We start from the raw sequence: 18422 nt of genomic DNA on the forward strand, positions 1-18422 counted from the left end.
TGTATTTTTTTTTTTTAAGATTTTTTATTTATTTGAGAGAGAAAGAGAGCGAGAGAGGGAACACAAGCAGGGGAAGTGGGAGAGGGAGAAGCAGAGAACATTATGAACAATTTTGCATTCTACTTTCCCCCTACAGTATACAAGGAAATATCCCATCATCTGCGTAGTTTTAGTGTTGAACATTTAAGTAAATGTTCTGCTCTCCCGCCTAGCAGAGAGCCCGATGCAGGGCTCCATCCTGGGACTCTGGGATCACGACCTGAGCCAAAGGCAGTCGCTTAACCAGCTGAGTCACCCAGGCGCCCCAGTTGTCTATTATTATAATATTTTAAATCTTTTATTTCATTCTGAACTTAGTTTGTGTATAGATAAGTTATTTTAACCTCTTCTAAGGAATTCTGGAATATTAAACGATTGTATATCTTTTTTTCGTAAACCGGTACAAACTGGGCAATACATGTAATGGGTGTTGTGCTAACAGGTAATCCTTTTTCCTTTGGTCTTACGTTAGGTACAGTTCATAAGTGTTTAAACTTGTTGGCATAACCAAATATTCTCTAATTTTTAAATACATATGTAACAAAAATTTTTTTAGCATAATATGAAAGACTGCAATACAAATAGTATCCCATGGAGTGAGGTTTGGAAATATTTAATGCTTATCAAGAACAAAACAGAGAAATTTGTGATTTTGATTCTGTCAAACTCTAACTCTTATCTTTTCTCTTTGCTTTTAGATTTTGGCTCTCTGTTTGATTTGGAGCATGACTTACCAGATGAATTAATCAACTCTACAGAATTGGGACTAACCAATGGTGGTGATATTAGTCAGCTTCAGACAAGTCTTGGCATAGTACAAGATGCAGCCTCTAAACATAAACAACTGTCAGAATTGCTCCGGTCTGGTAGTTCCCCTAACCTCAATATGGGGGTTGGTGGCCCAGGCCAAGGCATGGCCAGCCAGCCCCAACAGAATAGTCCTGGATTAGGTTTGATAAATAGCATGGTTAAAAGCCCAATGGCACAGGCAGGCTTGACTTCTCCCAACATGGGGATGGGCACTAGTGGACCAAATCAGGGTCCTACGCCATCTGCAGCAGGTATGATGAACAGTCCAGTAAATCAACCTGCCATGGGAATGAACACAGGGATGAATGCTGGCATGAATCCTGGAATGTTGAATGCAGGCAATGGACAGGGGATGATGCCTAATCAAGTCATGAACGGTTCAATTGGAGCAGGCCGGGGGCGACCTAATATGCAGTACCCAAACCCAGGCATGGGAAATGCTGGCAGTTTAATGACCGAGCCACTGCAGCAAGGCTCTCCTCAGATGGGAGGACAAGCAGGATTGAGAGGCCCTCAGCCTCTTAAGGTAAGTGCAGTTTTGATTTGTATGCACTATCAGTATGTTTTTGATTGTTCCAATGATGGAGGGAGGACTTGAGGTCAGTTACTCATTTATTCTTTACTAATCATGCTTAATCTTCTTACATGGTGTACCATTTCTCCCATATATGCCAAGGATCTGTGTTGTCATAAAGTTTATGAAGCTCTTATATTAATTTTAAGTAAACCAGTTATTTTATAGTTCAGTGATACTGTATGCCTTCAGTTCCAACTGATTGCTAATTCCTGTTCTCTCAGTGTTAGCATATTAGAATAAGTGTTAGAATATTTTCACAAATATTAGAGTATTTTTGACTCCTTTCTAAGCCCACTTTAGCCTTCATAGACTCCTTGTAAAAGTAGTTTTGAGCTAGCTGGCTTTATACCATCTTCAGAGAGACATCACTTATTTCCACCACTTGGAATGTCCCTGGTTTTCAAGAGGTATTTATTCTAAAAGATTTATTAAATGTTACTTTTTTCTCGTTAGTTGATGGACATTAAGGTGCATTCATGTACTCTGAAACCTCAACTAACATTCCAAGTGTCCAGTTAACCTAATTTTGGTCATTGTTTGAAAGGCTTTTCTTTTTCAAAAAGCCTACTTTTTAAAAAAACTTTATTAAGTAAAGCATACTAAATATATTTTTCAAAACTTTTTAAATGTGTTCTTTATGTATAAAATTAAGATGTTATAAGCATATATTTGATGCTTATTCCTTCATATTTTTCCTATGTATTTATTTATTTATTTTTCTCGAAGTGGATCACACTACAATTGCCAACACCTGATATATAGTTAGTAAACATTTGTTGAATGAAAAAGATGACTTTGCTTGGGAGGTGATATTGGAGATGGGTAAGATTTTCACAAGGAGTTAAGAGCAAGCTCTCTCCATTAGAGGAATAACTGAGTAGGCATTAGGACTTCGTGTTCCTGAGAATCATGATGATGAGAGTTCAGGGATCAAATTAAGACATCGGGATGAGAGGCGCCTGGGTGGCTCAGTCGGTTAAGCATCCGACTCTTGATCTCAGCTCAGGTTTTGATCTTGGGGTCCTGAGTTCAAGTGCCGCTTTGAGCTCTACACTGGGCATGGAATCTACTTAAAAAAAGACATAGGGATAAATTGGGAGTGAGGAGACTGAGGTCATTTTCATATATGAAAGCTCCTAATTTTATTTAATTCTTTTTTTTTTTTTTTTTTTTTGCCACACAGTAAAGAATATTGACCTCTTAACTTAGGGAAAGATTCTGTTTGCATTCCTACCTCCTCTGTAGATTCTCCTTTTTTGGCACTTTCATGTTGCTGTGTTAATATGGTTAAGGTTGAATATTTGGAGTGGAAACCAGAAACAAGAAGGTAAAATATTTATTAGGTACCTCTTCCAGATTCTAGAACAGAGCTGTGAAGAGTCCCTGCCCTCCTGATGTTTATACTCCAGTGGCGAGTGGTGGGGTGACAGACTAAACCTTCACTGATTGATCAAATATTTATTGAGCCCTAGCTTTGGTGAATAAACTTACTTCATAGAACTTACTTTCTAGTGTGCACATAAGTTACAAGTTTATAGTATTCCAGGTGTGTGTCATGAAGAAAAATTTAAAAAGGAAAAGCCGAGGGGTGCCTGGCTGGCTTAGTTAGTTGAGCATGCAACTCTTGATCTTGTAAGTTTGAGCCCCACGTGTGTGTAGAGATTACTTAAAAATAAAATCTTAAAAAAAAAAAAAAAGGAAAGGCTCAGTGGGAGTGGGGCACTGTTCTCCTTATAATCTAAATCACAAATTTCTTATATCAGCATTGTTTTAGGGACTGGATATATAGCAGTGTACAAAATAGACAAAAATTCCTGTCTTTGTGGAGCTTCTGTTTTCATGGGATGGAGAAATTCAAATATAAAAATATTATTAAAATATTTTGTGGTTTTGGGGCGCCTGGGTGGCTCAGTCGTTAAGCGTCTGCCTTCGGCTCAGGTCATGATCCCAGGGTCCTGGGATCAAGCCCCGCATCAGGCTCCCTGATCAGCGGGAAGCCTGCTTCTCCCTCTCCCACTCCCCCTGCTTGTGTTCCCTCTCTCGCTGTGTCTCTCTCTGTCAAATAAAAAAATATATATATTTTGTGGTTTTAAATGAGTCCCACCTATATTTTAAAGTTGATACTTAGGGCACCTGGGTGGCTCACTTGGTTAAGCGACTGCCTTCGGCTCAGGTCATGATCCTGGAGTCCCAGGATCGAGTCCCGCATCGGGCTCCCTGCTCAGCAGGGAGTCTGCTTCTCCCTCTGACCCTCCCCCCCACCCATGTGCTCGCTCTCTCTCATTCTCTCTCTCAAATAAATAAATAAAATTTTTTAAAAAAGTAATAAAGTGATACTTGTACTTAGAGCAGTGCTAAGAACTCTAAATGCTTATTTATTAGTAAATGAGTTTGGAGGAATTATGGAAGTTTACGATGAGATACCCAATTAATATACAACTAAGTACTTTTATAAAATGAGTTTTCTCTTTATAACAGGAAAAAAAACCTTCCGTATTTTCCTATTGAAGATTAAAATAAATTCAAGTCAAGGCGTTAAAATTGTTCCATGGGACCAGGTCCTAAAATTACCTCTAAGAGCTAATTATATTCATTACATTTCTTCCAAAATTCTTAAAGAGTTCTAATGATATTTAAGAATCAGGAATTAAGGAAGTTTTCAGTGAGACTTGAAGATTTGAACCTTCTTGGCAAATGGCAGTGGCTTTTGTACACAGTTCTTTTTTATGGGTGAATCTGTGGTTCAAGTGTGCACGCAGGTTGTGACATTACTACTTAGAACATTCTTCCAAAGCCTAACAGTGGTTAATGGGAAAAAACTTGGATCATATTCTCTTTTAATCTAGTCTTTGATTTTAGAGTTAACATAAGATAAAGACAAAATGTTTTATGTCTTAAAGTTACTTCTGACTGATTAGTTCAGGAGGGTACAGTGAAGGGCAGAATAGTGCCAATTTGGAATCCTGCTACCTGGTTTAGCATCTGGGCTGTTACCATAGTCGTCGTCCTCTTCGGCTGCATATTGCCAAGCTTCTTGGTTAAATTGTTTCACTCTCCAGCAACATCGCAAAATATTCTGTCTGCCTCCTTAAAAATGCTGGTGACAAAAGAAATAAACATTTTTGAAAATCCTTTCCCTAATAGCTGCTCTTTATGTATGAGGAAAGAGATGAAGTTAATCATCATAGTTAATGGTATGGACTGTGGAGCTTTACTGCCTGGGTTAAAAATGAACTCAGTCACTCACATAGTAGCTATATTACCTTGGACAACTTGCTTGCTATACCTCAGTTTTCCCACCCGTAGAATGGAAATAGTAAAAGTGGGTGTAACCTACCTCATGGGATTATTGGGGAACTAAGTGATTAGTAGAAGTAAGCTCTTTGTGAGTGGTATATAGTAAGGACTTGTAGAGTAGTAATAGTAGTGGTAGCAAGTGTTCAGTATTATTGTAGTTCCCATTTTGTGATGTTCTTAAAACTTATGGGGGAGGGGGAGAAATCAAATCTAGATCACGGAAGTTAAGCTGTAACCTTCTAGAGGCGTAGCTCTTGGCTCTAACGAGATAAACGACCTACCACATGAACAGCTGTTGGCTAGAGGTTATGGGAATGCCCACTAGTAGAGACTTCAGTGGATTAATATTCTCTACATTTGGTGGAAGAGTAACTTTCTTTGGAATTAAGGACTTTTTATTCAGGAAGTATTCATTAATATTGTGGAGGGATCCCCCCACCCTTAGAATTTTAAAAAAAAAAGCTAGAGGGGCGCCTGGGTGGCTCAGTCGGTTAAGCGGCTGCCTTCGGCTCAGGTCGTGATCCTCGGGTCCTGGGATCGAGCCCCACGTCCGGCTCCCTGCTCAGTGGAGAGCCTGCTTCTCCCTCTCCCTCTGCCTACTTGTGCTCTCTATCTCTCTGTCAAATAAATAAATAAAATCTTTAAAAAAAAAAAAAAGCTAGGGACGCCTGGTGGGCTCAGTCAGTTAAGCATCTGCCTTCCGCTCAAGTCATAATCTCAGTCAGGGTCCTGGGATCGAGCCCCACATTGGCGCTCCCTGCTCAGCACGCTCTCTCTTCCTCTCTCTCTCGCTCACTTAAATAAATAAAATCTTTTTTTTTTTTAAAGGAATAAAAAAATCTGTTCCATGAAAGAGCTTGTTAGGATTAAAGAGATAAGATCCAGAATACTATTAAATAACAACATCAGTATAATTGTACCTAAATTAGTGTTAGGCTCCAAAAGTTAAGGAGCTACTGAATGTTAATAGGTTTAATATGTGTTAGAGCCATTAATTCTAGTATCAACCCTATGGTTTTATTCCCATTGTACAGGTGAGGGAACAGAGTCAGGGAATGGGTATTAACAGAGAACTCTTGTCTTTCTGAATTGAAAGTGCATGTTGTTTGGGGCGCCTGGGTGGCTCAGTTGGTTAAACGTCTGCCTTCGGCTCAGGGTCATGATCTCAGGATCCTGGGATAGAGCCCGGCATCGGGCTCCCTGCTCAGCGGGGAGCCTGGTCTCCCTCTCCCTCTGCCTGCCGCTCCCCCTGCTTATGCTCGCTCTCTCACTATCTCTGTCTCTGTGTCAAATAAAAATAAATTAAAAATCTTTAAAAAAAAGTGCATGTTGTTTATCACTATAGTATAATGTCATTCTATTATTATGATTCATATATTGATAAGACTTACACAGCTAAAAACATACAACGCTTTTATGTTTCTTACAGCAACAGTCCCTCCTCACTTACTTGTAACCTTGTATAGGGGTGATCATTGCTAGACTAGGACCTATAAGAGCAGGAACCTTGCCTGTTTTCTATAATTCAGTCTTAGTGATCGCTGGACCTTTCACAGACAGTCTTGGAGCATCCTTTTGTTTTTAAGATTTTATTTATTTATTTATTTGAGAGCACAAGAGGAGGGGCAGAGGGGAAGGGAGAGAATCCCAAGCCGACTCCGCACTGAGCACAGAGCCGGATATGGGGCTCAGTCCTATGAGTTGCCAGATCATGACCTGAGCCAAAATCAAGAGTCAGACACAACCAACCGACTGAGCCACCCAGGTGCCCCATCTTTTTTTTTTTAAGATTTTTAAAATTTATTTTAGCACAAGCCAGGGTAAGGGGCAGAGTAAGAAAAAGTGGACTCCCCACTGAGCAGGGAGCCCAAACCAGGGCTCCATCCCAGGACCCCAAGATCGTAACCTGAGCCAAAGGCAGACACTTAACTGACCGAGCCACCCAGGCGCCGCCAGTCACCCTGTCTTGGAGGATCTTTATGTATTACTTTTTAGTTCTTATTCTGTAGTCCTAGATCTGGGGGATGACAAATCCTAACCCTCCTTTCCTCTGACTCTGGTTACCTCACATGTTGTGAAGAATTGTGTGTTACTTGGCATCTGGATAGATTGATATCCAAATTTTGTATGAATTGTGACTGATATTTATTTATTTATTATTTATTTATTTATTATTTATTTGACAGTGAGAGAGGGAACACAAGCAGGGGGAGTGGGAGAGGGAGAATCAGGCTTCCTGCTGAGCAGGGAGCCCGATGTGGGGCTTGATCCCAGGACCCTGGGATCATGACCTGAGCCAAAGGCAGACAGACGCTTAACGACTGAGCCACCCAGGCGCCCTGAAATTGATATTAAAAAAACAAAAACAAAAACCTCTTCATTTAAATGAATATTGGCCTTAGGAATAATTCCCTTTTCCTTTTTTCTTTTTCTCATTTAAAAATTTTTTTGAGGAGGTAGGAACAGTAATATCATTTTTGGAGTTCTTCTCTTAAAATTAACATCAGTAGTGATGGTCTTCGGCATATAATGTTAAAGAATATTTAACCTATAAAATTTTAAAATACAAGAGCAGTGATTGATCTGTTTTAGAACTTGGATCAGCCAGGAGTGAAGCAGGTAGGAAGGACCAGTTGGGACTGCAGGTATTAAGTGTAAAGAAAGGAGGGAGAATCCATGTTGAGAGAAAGACTAATTATAAATGCTGTAATCTGACAGGTTTGAAAGAGGAGAGGTTTTTTTTGTTTTGTTTTTAAAGATTTTATTTATTTATTTGACATAGCACAAACAAGGGGAGCGGCAGGGGGAGAGGAAGAAGCAGGCTTCCCTCTGATCAGGGAGTCTGACGCGGGGCTTGATCCCAGGACCCCGGGATCATGACCTGAGCCGAAGGCAGGTGCCCAACAACTGAGCCACCCAGGTGCCCCAAAGAGGAGAGTTTATACCCAAATTTACCATCTAGATGGATGTGGTTTTAGGTGTGTAATAACAGTTTGAGGGATAGTCCCAATGGGGTGATGAGGCCTCCTAAACTAAGGCATTGGTATAGGAGTAATGGGAACGAGTCTGAAAAGTAATGTTTAGGATTTGCTGTAGGTTCTAAGAGATCCCTCGTCTTCCTTGTTTATCATTGTACCCTCAGTTATTAACGTAGTGTCTGGCATCTAACTTGGATACGGATTTACATAACATGTAACGTAACATGTTGCATAACATGGGCGTTTATTAAATCCAGTAGGTAGTAGGAAATGTCTGATTGTAGTTTAATTTTGTTTTTATTATTTGATGAATCTTGGAGTCACATGCATGGTATTGGTTTGAGTTACTGTGGTGCCTGCAAATATTATTAAGGGATTTTTTTTCTCTGCGCTAAATATTCCCAATTATTTTCTTAATATTTGAGGTACTACTTTTATTTTTCCTATATATTTGCCAATTATTGCCACTGTCGGGTGTTTTTTGAGTTCCTGTGCTCCATAAGTTTCTGCTTTTAATATATTGAAAACTTAGAAAAAACCTGTAGAGTCAGATTTTTTTTTTTTTTTAAGGATTTATTTATTTGAGAGAGAGAGAATGAGGGAGGGGCAGAGGGAGAGCTGAGCCAGGGACACCCCCTCCCTCCCCCCACGCAGGGCTCCTTCCCAGGACTCTGGGATCATGACCGGAGCTGAAGGCAGACGCTCAACAGACTGAGCCACCCAGGTGCCCCTGTAGAGTCAGATTTTTTTAAAAAAGAAGAGAGAGCCCCCTGAGGTGTTTTTTGTTTTAGTTGCCTGGAACTGTTGTGGCTTCCTGGTCTCCTGGTCCTCTGCCTTTTCCGTTTAGGTGGTTATCTGTATCCTTGTGATGCAGGTAGGTGGTGGGGAGTTGGACATCGGGATCACTTGAGATACAGAGAAGGGGAACAAGATCAAATAAGGAACTACAGTGCAGCAGACATTAAGTCCAGTATATTCCCTTCCTGTTATATTTGGTGGGGGAGTACTGGAAGTTAGCGAGATCGAAAGGATAGGGATGGGAGATGGGGAGATTGGTTGTATTCTGTCTAACACTGGCAGCAGAACTCTGAGGAAGACAGAAGAGCCAAAAGCCTGAGAGTCTTGGTTGGTCAGAGGGACCAAAAGTGTCAGGAATGAATTACTGCTGACAGACCAGCAGTCGGTGCAGTCTGTATATTTGAGACCATGGCCCACTTGGGAGTTTCTAGGTAATGCATTGTAATTGGGAAAACAAGCAATGTCAGGAACTGGTTGAAACCCAGTTGTTGTAAGCAGGTAAGGCAGTGTCTATGTGAACAAATGTGAAGGACCAGATTCTACTGTGATACATTTCAGTAGAGATATTATGCTTATCAAGAGACATCAAGGCAGCTTACAAATTCCTGTGTTTTATTTTCGTAAATAGTGGACTCCTAAAAGCTTAATTTATTGTCTTTTGGTCTTTTATGGTCTGTCCTGCAGATTCTTTGTTAGAAGAGCTTTCATTTTATGTCTGTCATGAATTTCTATGCTAGTAGGAAACACAGTCAAGTGAACTGTAACTCCCCCACATGTAGGCTCATGTATTATTAGAACTATATTCATATAAATATTAGGACTTTAAAAGCATATGGAGGAACAGCACTTGCAGCCACACTTGAAACTACCAAAAGAAACCTGAACTTGGCGTTTAAGCCTGTTTCTGTATTTGATAGTCTCTATAATCTTTTGGCCAGATTCACTTAGGGAATTACAGTTATTGGAGACTGAAGCAGTTAGCTTTTCACTCTGGATGCTTCCTGTTCAGGCTGCCCCATTCTTGTATGCTTTCCCCCAAACCTTGCCACTTCCCTCAGGCTTATTCCCTTAGTTATGTCATTTGGAAACTGTAAATGTTCTTTAATTTTTCATTACAGGCAAACCTTTAAACTGATAAACATGCCATATTCCTAAAAAATCTCAGAGTATATGTACTCAGAGTATAGATACTGCATATGATTTAAAGAACAGTTTTATTTACAGAGGTTTGTGTGTTTATGACTTAGTATTTTTGTTTTCCTGAGTCAACGGGCTCTTTTGTCGATTAGGATTAGGGCATTGGGGCTACAAAGATAAGTGAACTAAGGTTCTTACCCTTAATATGTGTGGTCTGGGGGGATAGAAGAGGCATGCATTTTGTTTTACCACCTATGTTGTATTATAAATGCACAAACATTGATTAGGGTAGAAAAAGAGCTCTTTAGCAGTCTAGAACAATAGATGCTTCACAGAGATGGTAACTTTTGAAATGTATCTTAGAGGATGAGTAGAATCTGTAGCTGCTTCTTAATTAGGTTGTACCAACTAAGTAAGCAACAAAAAATGAAAATTGGACTGCCTCTTTGTGAACTAAGTATTTTATTTCCTTTACAGGTTATCGTTCAGGAATCAAGTAGGAAGGGAGGGTGTGCCACAGCCTAGGAAGAGGAAAAAGGAAAATCTTTAAGGCAGATGCTAGAGATTTAAGAAACAAGTTGCTCCTCAGATTTGCAAGTTAATGGGTACAGGCTATAGTAGGATACCATGGATAGATAGGCCTGATGAGCATCATGAGGGCTCTGGGTAGAAAATAGAAGAGACAGAAGGCAAGAAAACCTGTTGGACACAGTCTACACAAGCTGTGATGAGGGGCTTGAATTAAGACAGTGACAGCGGACTGGGGACAGTTTTAGGGTGTGTGTGTGTGTGTGTGTGTGTGTGTGTGTGTGTGTATTTAGAGGTAGAATTTGAAGGCCCCTCTGATAGAATTGGATCTGGCTAAGAAGAATAGAAATCTAGTATGACTCCTTTTAATTGGGTAGTAGTGGGGCACCTGGGTGGCTCAGTCGTTAATTGAGTAGTAGTACTAGTCTCCTTAGTTTCTATTCTGAGAGCTTTGCTGTATGTTTTTAGTAGGTGGTGTTTGACTACTGGTGGGTTCCTCTATGGAAGAATAGGATTGTAAGTTGCATCATTGCTATCAGTAAAACATTTGGCTTCTGAATAAATACTCTGTTTTTTAAATTAATAACTATGCAATATGATCGCTCCACACTGTCGTAAATACAGACAAAAGTCTACTTTTGAAAATATATACGGGTTACAGAGAAACTCAGATTACTTTAGGAGCCAAGCAGGTAATTTAATGAATAAAGCAGCTAGGTTTAAGACTGCAAGGAATGATGTGGACTCTGAAGTTTGCATGTTCTATCTAAGGGATTCAGATTTCAAAAGTTTTAAAATCACTGTGCTGCCATATGCCTAAATGAAAAAGGACATATCCCCTAAATTATGTTTTCTACCTTTTATGTGAACAAAATGCTGGACTAAGCATTCAAATCCACACACTCTAACATATTTAGGGATTAGGTCATTTATTGAGTTGAATTTATTAAGCCGTATTTTGTACATTAAATAAAAATGCATCTACTTCATTCAAGCGAAGATGAATGGCAAACCTTGATTTGTAGATACAGCTTAGTGAAGATGCTTGTAAGTTTTTCTAAAACACATTTATCTCAAATATTTACAGAAAATAGCCCTGTAGATTTACTCTGCCTGAGCTGAAGCCCTTAAATCTTAATTTTTTTTTAATAATTTCTTTTTAAAGATTTTATTTATTTGAGGGAGTGAGTGAGCAAGAGAAAGCACAAGAGAGTGTGCACAAGTTGGCGGGGAGGGGGCAAGAGGGAGAAGCAGACTCCCGGCTAAGCAGGGAGTCCAACTCAGTGCGTGATCCCAGGGCCCCAGGATCACGACCTGAGCCTAAGGCAGATGCTTAACCAACTGAGCTACCTAGGCGCCCCCCCATAAATCTTAATCTTCGAAAACATATGAGTATTTTCATGAACATACTTCTATAGTCTGTTTATAACAGCAGAGAACTACTTTTAAAATTGTCTTTATAAATTAGGAAGTGGAAAAGGAATAGTAATGTTCTGTTAATGCAGGGAATAAGATTTAATTTCTTGTCTGTTTTTATTCTTAGATGGGAATGATGAACAACCCTAATCCTTATGGTTCACCATACACTCAGAATTCTGGACAGCAGATTGGAGCCGGTGGCCTTGGTCTCCAGATTCAGACAAAGTCTGTACTACCAAATAACTTATCTCCATTTGCAATGGACAAAAAGGCAGTTCCTGGTGGAGGAATGCCCAACATGGTGGGTAGTAATCTGTGTACAGATTTGTCTTTAAACTGGCATTTTGACAAAAGAACTGTGTTAAACTTTCATGCTGTCTGCTATACACACTAGGAAGTAATGGATGGACCCCATGATTGAGGAGGCTTGTGCCTTCCTTCCATTTCCCATGGGTTTTTGTTTCTTACAGTATTGTTCAGTAAGGGTGCTTGGCCAAATGCGAGCAAGTGGGGCTTCTACAACGAAAATTTTGTGGCCTGCTGTACTACATATCTTCTGCTTGTTAGCATTTCTATGGAATAGGAAAGTAGAACCTTTCTCCTCAGAAGGACTCTGTGGCAAAGGATTCCAACTCTCAATGACCGTATTTACTGATTTGTATCTGATATTGCCATACAAGAGTAACCTCCCTCAAAGTTACACATTGTTTTATTTTATTTTTATTTATTTATTATTTATTTATTTATTTATTTATTTAAAGATTTTATTTTTTTATTATTTGAGAGAGCACGAGAGCGGGGAGGGTCAGAGGGAGAAGCAGACTCCCCACTGAGCAGGGAGCCTGAAGGGGACTCAGTCCTGGGATGCCAGGATCATGACCTGAGCCGAAGGCAGTTGCTTAACCGATTGAGCCACCCAGGCGTCCCGTTACACATTGTTTTAAACAGTGATTTTTGTTTTGGGAATCTCCAAAGCTTCTAACATTGCTATTTTTCTTTCTTTTTTCGGTGCAAAAGGGAATTAAAGCACGGGGACAAAGACCCATAGGCAGAAAGAGCTGCTGCTTGCTATTTTTCTAAAGTAAAACAATTTCTAGTTGTAAATTTGTTAAGTAGTCCCTGTTCACCTTTGGAAAAAATTGTCCTGTAGAAATGCTACTTCTCTTTCAGATTTTTTATTTTTATTTTTTGCTTTGTGTCATATATTCACTGAATTGCCTGTATTTCAGATACTTTAAGTACTAGAGATATAAAAATGAATAAAACAGGGCATCTCTGTCCCCAGAAATGTTTACTTTTTTCACTAGGGGAAAAAGGGGGCTTCCTAATTACAAAAATTAATTTTTCACCCACCTAAAAGACGGTGCTGGGTCTCCCAAGGAGTTCTTCATTGTTACTGTGTTTCAAAACCTGACTTGAACATTCTCTTCACTACAGACTCCTTGCCTTTTCCTCTCCCAGCCCAGCTTATCATGCTTTTTTTTTTTTTTTTTTGCTTTGCATACTATATATACTTTGACTATATTACTTAGTAATGTAACTTTGTTTTCTTATTGAGCTTCTTGATGGTAGGAACCATTGTTTATTTACCTTGGACTCACCTGTGGCACATGGTAGACTGTCCTTAAAGGTTTTGTGTTTTTTTTAAGATTTTTTATTTATTCATTTGACAGAGAGACAGCGAGAGAGAGAACACAAGCAGGGGGAGTGGGAGAGGGAGAAGCAGGTTTCCTGCCGAGCAGGGAGCCTTATGCGGGGCTCGATCCCAGGACCCCGGGATCATGACCTGAGCTGAAGGCAGACACTTAATGACTGAGCCACCCAGGCGCCCCTGTCCTTAAAGGTTTTAATTGAAAATGTCTAGGTCTATATTTATTAAAGAGCACACTGCGGCACACCTATAGAGCTAGATATTTTCAACGTTAAATGTATCTTTGTTGTTTTTTTCCCTTAGGGTCAACAGCAGGCCCCACAGGTCCAGCAGCCAGGCCTTGTGACTCCAGTAGCCCAAGGGATGGGTTCTGGAGCGCATACAGCTGATCCAGAGAAGCGCAAGCTCATCCAGCAGCAGCTTGTTCTCCTTTTGCATGCTCACAAGTGCCAGCGCCGGGAGCAGGCTAATGGGGAAGTGAGGCAGTGCAACCTTCCCCACTGTCGCACAATGAAGAACGTCCTAAACCACATGACACACTGCCAGTCAGGCAAGTCCTGCCAAGGTGAGTGGGCTCAAAGGGTTTCTGTGGTCAGCAATTAACATTTAGAGTCCAAGAGAAAACGTGATCTACTCTATTTTGAAACTCCTTTACTGATAATGTCTTAATTCCATATTAGGATGTGATAAAATTCAGTATCATTTTGTTAGTATCTAGGGATATGGTAGAAATTTTAAAGGATGTCTCTTTTGTGGTGATCCTTATTGACTTTGATTTGCCCCAGCATAGCATACTTTAAATATTATTGAGGATTTGCTAACTATCAGATAGGCAAATACTAAAACAGTGTTACCCAGCTTAATGCATTTTGTATATTTATGGAGTCATTAGAAATCTGTTTGTTTTGTTTTTTTTTTAAAGATTTTTATTTATTTATTTGACAGAGAGAGACACAGCGAGAGAGGGAACACAAGCAGGGGGAGTGGGAGAAGCAGGCCTCCCGCAGAACGGGGAGCCCGATATGGGGCTCGATCCCAGGACCCTGGGATCATGTCCTGAGCCAAAGGCAGATGCTTAACGACTGAGACACCCAGGCGCCCCTAGAAATCTGTTTTTATAAAGTAGATTGCACATCTTGGTGGAAAATATGGGCTCTGGAGGTTGCTTAAGTTTGAATCCCACTTTGAGTACTCTGACTTTATGCAAATTGGTTAACCAGGTTTTGCCTGTTTTCTCAACTATAAAATGTGAGTGCTAATACCCTGTAGGGATGTTAGGAAGATGAAGTGAGTTAACATTTGTAGCACTTGTTAAGTGATCAGTAAGTTAGCTGATACTAATATAAAAAAGTATAAGCTGCATTTGAAAAAATTATTTTTCTTCTTTTTAGTGGCACACTGTGCTTCTTCTCGACAAATCATTTCACACTGGAAGAATTGTACAAGGCATGATTGTCCTGTGTGTCTCCCCCTTAAAAATGCTGGAGATAAGAGAAACCAACAGTGTAAGTGATTAAATCTTTTGAAGCTTTTATACCGAAAATATTCTTAGACTCTTACCACATGCAGTTTGGTGGGATTTAGAGTACTTCTCGATTATGTGAAGTTCCTGTGTCTTCCTTGTGCTATCCTACTAGGTTGTTTCCACTCCTGTTAACTTCATATTAATGAGATTAGAATTGATCTGCTTATTACCTAAAGTAAGATCTAGAAACTGTTAATAGTCATTGTTTGAAAACGGTGAATTTATACTTCATTTTTACATTCATGAAAACTGAAAAGACAGTGACATTGGGCAAGTTACTCTTTTATATTTATGGTCTAATAGAGATAATTTGAAACTAAAGAGAAAGGAAAAAAGTTTGAGATTATTTTTAGAAGCTTGGGATGTTTAGGAGCTTTTCTTGGAGAAAGACAAAAGTAGAAAGATTTAAGTGCAGCTACCACACCTCCTCTCTAGAAACAAAACATTAAGCATTTAGGGCTGAAAAGATAAATTTGGAAATATATGTATAGCATGTGAAGAAGGAATTAAGTACCATAAATTAAAGAAGAAGTCATAAACAACCCAGGAGAAAATTGGGATAAGGAAATAGTTTAATAGAGGGAGGAGGACATACCAAAAAGTTCACTATTAAATTAAGAAATGAAATAAGGTGCTATTTGTCTCACATCACATTGGCAGAAATGATGCTCTCTGGTGTTGGTATTTGTGTGGCTCTGAGTCATTCATACACTGTTGGTGGGAACACTGATACAGCCTGTAGGGAAGGGAGGCTTTTGGGTATTCTGGATCAAAAGCCTCTCATGCCAGTGACCCTCTTTTGACCATTCAGTTCTGCATCTAGACATTTTTTTAAGGAAATAATGAGAAACAAGATGCATGTACTGAGATGTTTCATAATCACATAACTGATTTGGTGTCTTTTAAATTCATGATGGGTTAGTCTACTTTTCTTACATCTTTAACATTATAATCCCATTTTTTTTTGTCTTCTCTAGCAATTCTGACTGGAGCACCAGTTGGACTTGGAAATACTAGTTCTCTAGGGGTGGGTCAACAGTCTACCCCCAGCCTAAGCACTGTTAGTCAGATTGATCCCAGCTCTATAGAAAGGGCATATGCAGCTCTTGGGCTGCCCTATCAAGTAAATCAAATGCCGACGCAGCCCCAGGTGCAAGCAAAGAACCAGCAGAATCAGCAGTCTGGGCAATCTCCCCAAGGCATGCGGCCCATGAGCAACATGAGTAAGTTTGTGTCCTCTCTGGTGACAGATGTGATGTTGGTTATATATGTAAATGCCATGTAATATGCAGAATTACCTCCTTAGTTTATTTTAGTCTATGTGTGTGTGTGTCTGTCCCCACTCTTAATTTTTTTTGTTACATGATTTCTTTTAAGGTATTTTTTTTTTAAGTCTTTATTTATTTATTTGTCAGAGAGCACAAGCCAGGGGGAGCAGCAGAGGGAGAGGGAGAAGCAGCAGGGAGCCCAGTGTGGGGCTCCATCCCAGGATCCTGGGATCATGACCTGAGCCAAAGGCAGATACTTAAAACCGACTGAGCCACCCAGGTGTCCCACGTGATTAATTCTTGAAGTAATTTTTTAAAGATTGTAGTAGAAAAGTCTCATCACAGTCAGTATACCAGAGGCAACTGCTAGTGATTTATATCTTTCTTAATTCTTTCATGCATATGTGAATTTGTATTTCTAGAAATGTGATCTTGTGTGTTACTCTATAGCAAACTATTTCTTTAACACAATTCAGGACATCTTTCATTTTATATACCCATGTATCCTTTTTAATGGTTGAAGAGTAGTTCATTTTATAGAACAGTCTTTTACACATAGACATTTAGGTTTCCTTCCCCCTCCTCTCCCCCATCTTAAACCGCACAAAGAAATTGTTGTGGGGGCCCCTGGGTGACTCAGTTGGTTAAGCGTCTGCCTTTGGCTCAGGTCATGATCCCAGGGTTGGGGATCAAGTCATGCGTCGGGCTCCCTGCTCAGCGGGGAGCCTGCTTCTCTCTCTCCTCCCTGCTCATGATCTTTCTTGCTATCTCTGTCGCTTTCTGTCTCTCTTTCAAATAAATAAAATCTTTTAAAAAAAAAAGAAAAAGGAAAGGAAATTGTTATATTTTGGTTTGAGGTGTGTAGAAATGAATGTGGTTATTAATACAGATTCCCATATTCTTGCTAAAGTAGTGTGCCTTTTGAAATAGCTTATTGAATGTATGTGTTTACTTAACTTCTTCCTATGATATGACTGAGAAGGAAGGGGAAGAATGAGCAGTGTTCTAGTATCCTAATTTGGGGCATATTTTTCTTTTCCTCTAATTGTGTAGTGAAGTAAAGGAGATTTGCATTTAGATTGTATCCCTTTGCTGTTAAGAAGTTGAACATCTAAGCAATTTTGTTTAAATAAATAAGTAGGTCCACTGGTGAGTCAGTGACTTTTAATACCTTGCCTCTTTATTCTAAAACTGTCCTTGGTGATGAGTTCTTCTGTAACTAGAAAACAGTCTGGGGGCGTCTGGGTGGCACAGTCATTTAAGCATCCAACTCTTGATTTCAGCTCAGGTCATGATCTCAGGGTCCTGGGATCGAGCCCCACAGTCAAGCTCTGCTCAGTGCGGAGTCTGTTTGAGATTCTTTCTCCTTATCCCTCTGCCCCTCTCACTTGTGCTGTCTGTCTCCTTAAATAAATCATAAAAAAAAAAAAAAAAGTCTGGTTCTGTATGATCCACCGTGTTTTTTCCTATGAAGTCCATTGTCTTCCTTCGGTTAATATTTATAGTAAGCTTTAGTTTCTGCCCATTATTGTTCGGTTCCAAATGAGGAAACAAAATTGGGCATACTGCTCTTAGAAAAATGTAATCTTGTTGATTTTTGTGCTTTTTAACTTAACGAAATGTACATCATTCCTTGATGGGCAGTGCAAACTTGTTAAATAATTACTGAGTGAGGAGTTTAAAAAACTAGACCAGAAACCGGGATGAAGAGCTAATCCTGCCTTTTCAGGCTAGTTTTCAAACTCTTGTGTTTCAAATACATGAAAGGGGTCAGAAATAGAGATCTGGGGACTTCATTTCACCCCTCTTCATCTTTTTTTTTTTTTTACTTAAGATTGCCTTTTTCTTCTTTCTTCCCATGTTACCCGAAGTGTTATCCAAACTCCTCTTGAGTTTTAGGATCTCAACCAGTGCTGTTGTCTAACTGTGCCTGGCCTGGATTTTCATTTTTGTAATTGGTATTTCCCATTAATTTTTCAAATTTTCTGTGTTCAATTCCTGGTTTTGTTCTTTTTGTCTCCTCTTGTATCATCTATGTATGTATGTTTGCATATAGCCACAAAATCATTTGAAAGTTGGCTTCTTGAGATTTCTTTTCCCCTTTTCTCAGTGTCTTTATTTTAAGATTGAAGATTAATCAAGTTTCCATCTATTTCTTCTTAGTTCAGTTAATGGTACCTTATTAGTAATAATCACCATGAGCCAAAACTTCTAGAATACCTCATTTATTTCATTGTGTTCAATCTCATCTTAAAAACTAGTGTGAAAACAAACTCTTCTTTTTGGCATGTTACATCCTCATGGTTTCTATTCATCAGGCCCAAGCCAGATGGGCAAAGGCTTATATATGAAGTGTTACTTCTTTTTTATTTTTTTTAAAGATTTTATTTATTTG

At 39.4% G+C, this 18422-nt stretch overlaps 1 protein-coding gene across 1 annotated transcript in view; it reads left to right on the top strand.

Annotated features, from left to right (window-relative positions):
- EP300 (EP300 lysine acetyltransferase) overlaps window positions 1–18422 on the top strand; it is an 83570-nt gene that overhangs the window by 18787 nt on the left and 46361 nt on the right. The window contains exons 2-6 of the mRNA XM_036072614.2: window positions 738–1375; window positions 11708–11884; window positions 13538–13799; window positions 14626–14739; window positions 15737–15982. Of these exons, the coding sequence (XP_035928507.2) occupies window positions 738–1375; window positions 11708–11884; window positions 13538–13799; window positions 14626–14739; window positions 15737–15982 (1437 nt within the window). The remainder of the gene's footprint in view (window positions 1–737; window positions 1376–11707; window positions 11885–13537; window positions 13800–14625; window positions 14740–15736; window positions 15983–18422) is intronic.

This window comes from Halichoerus grypus, chromosome 6, assembly GCF_964656455.1.
Source record: "Halichoerus grypus chromosome 6, mHalGry1.hap1.1, whole genome shotgun sequence".
Classification (NCBI taxonomy): domain Eukaryota; kingdom Metazoa; phylum Chordata; class Mammalia; order Carnivora; family Phocidae; genus Halichoerus; species Halichoerus grypus.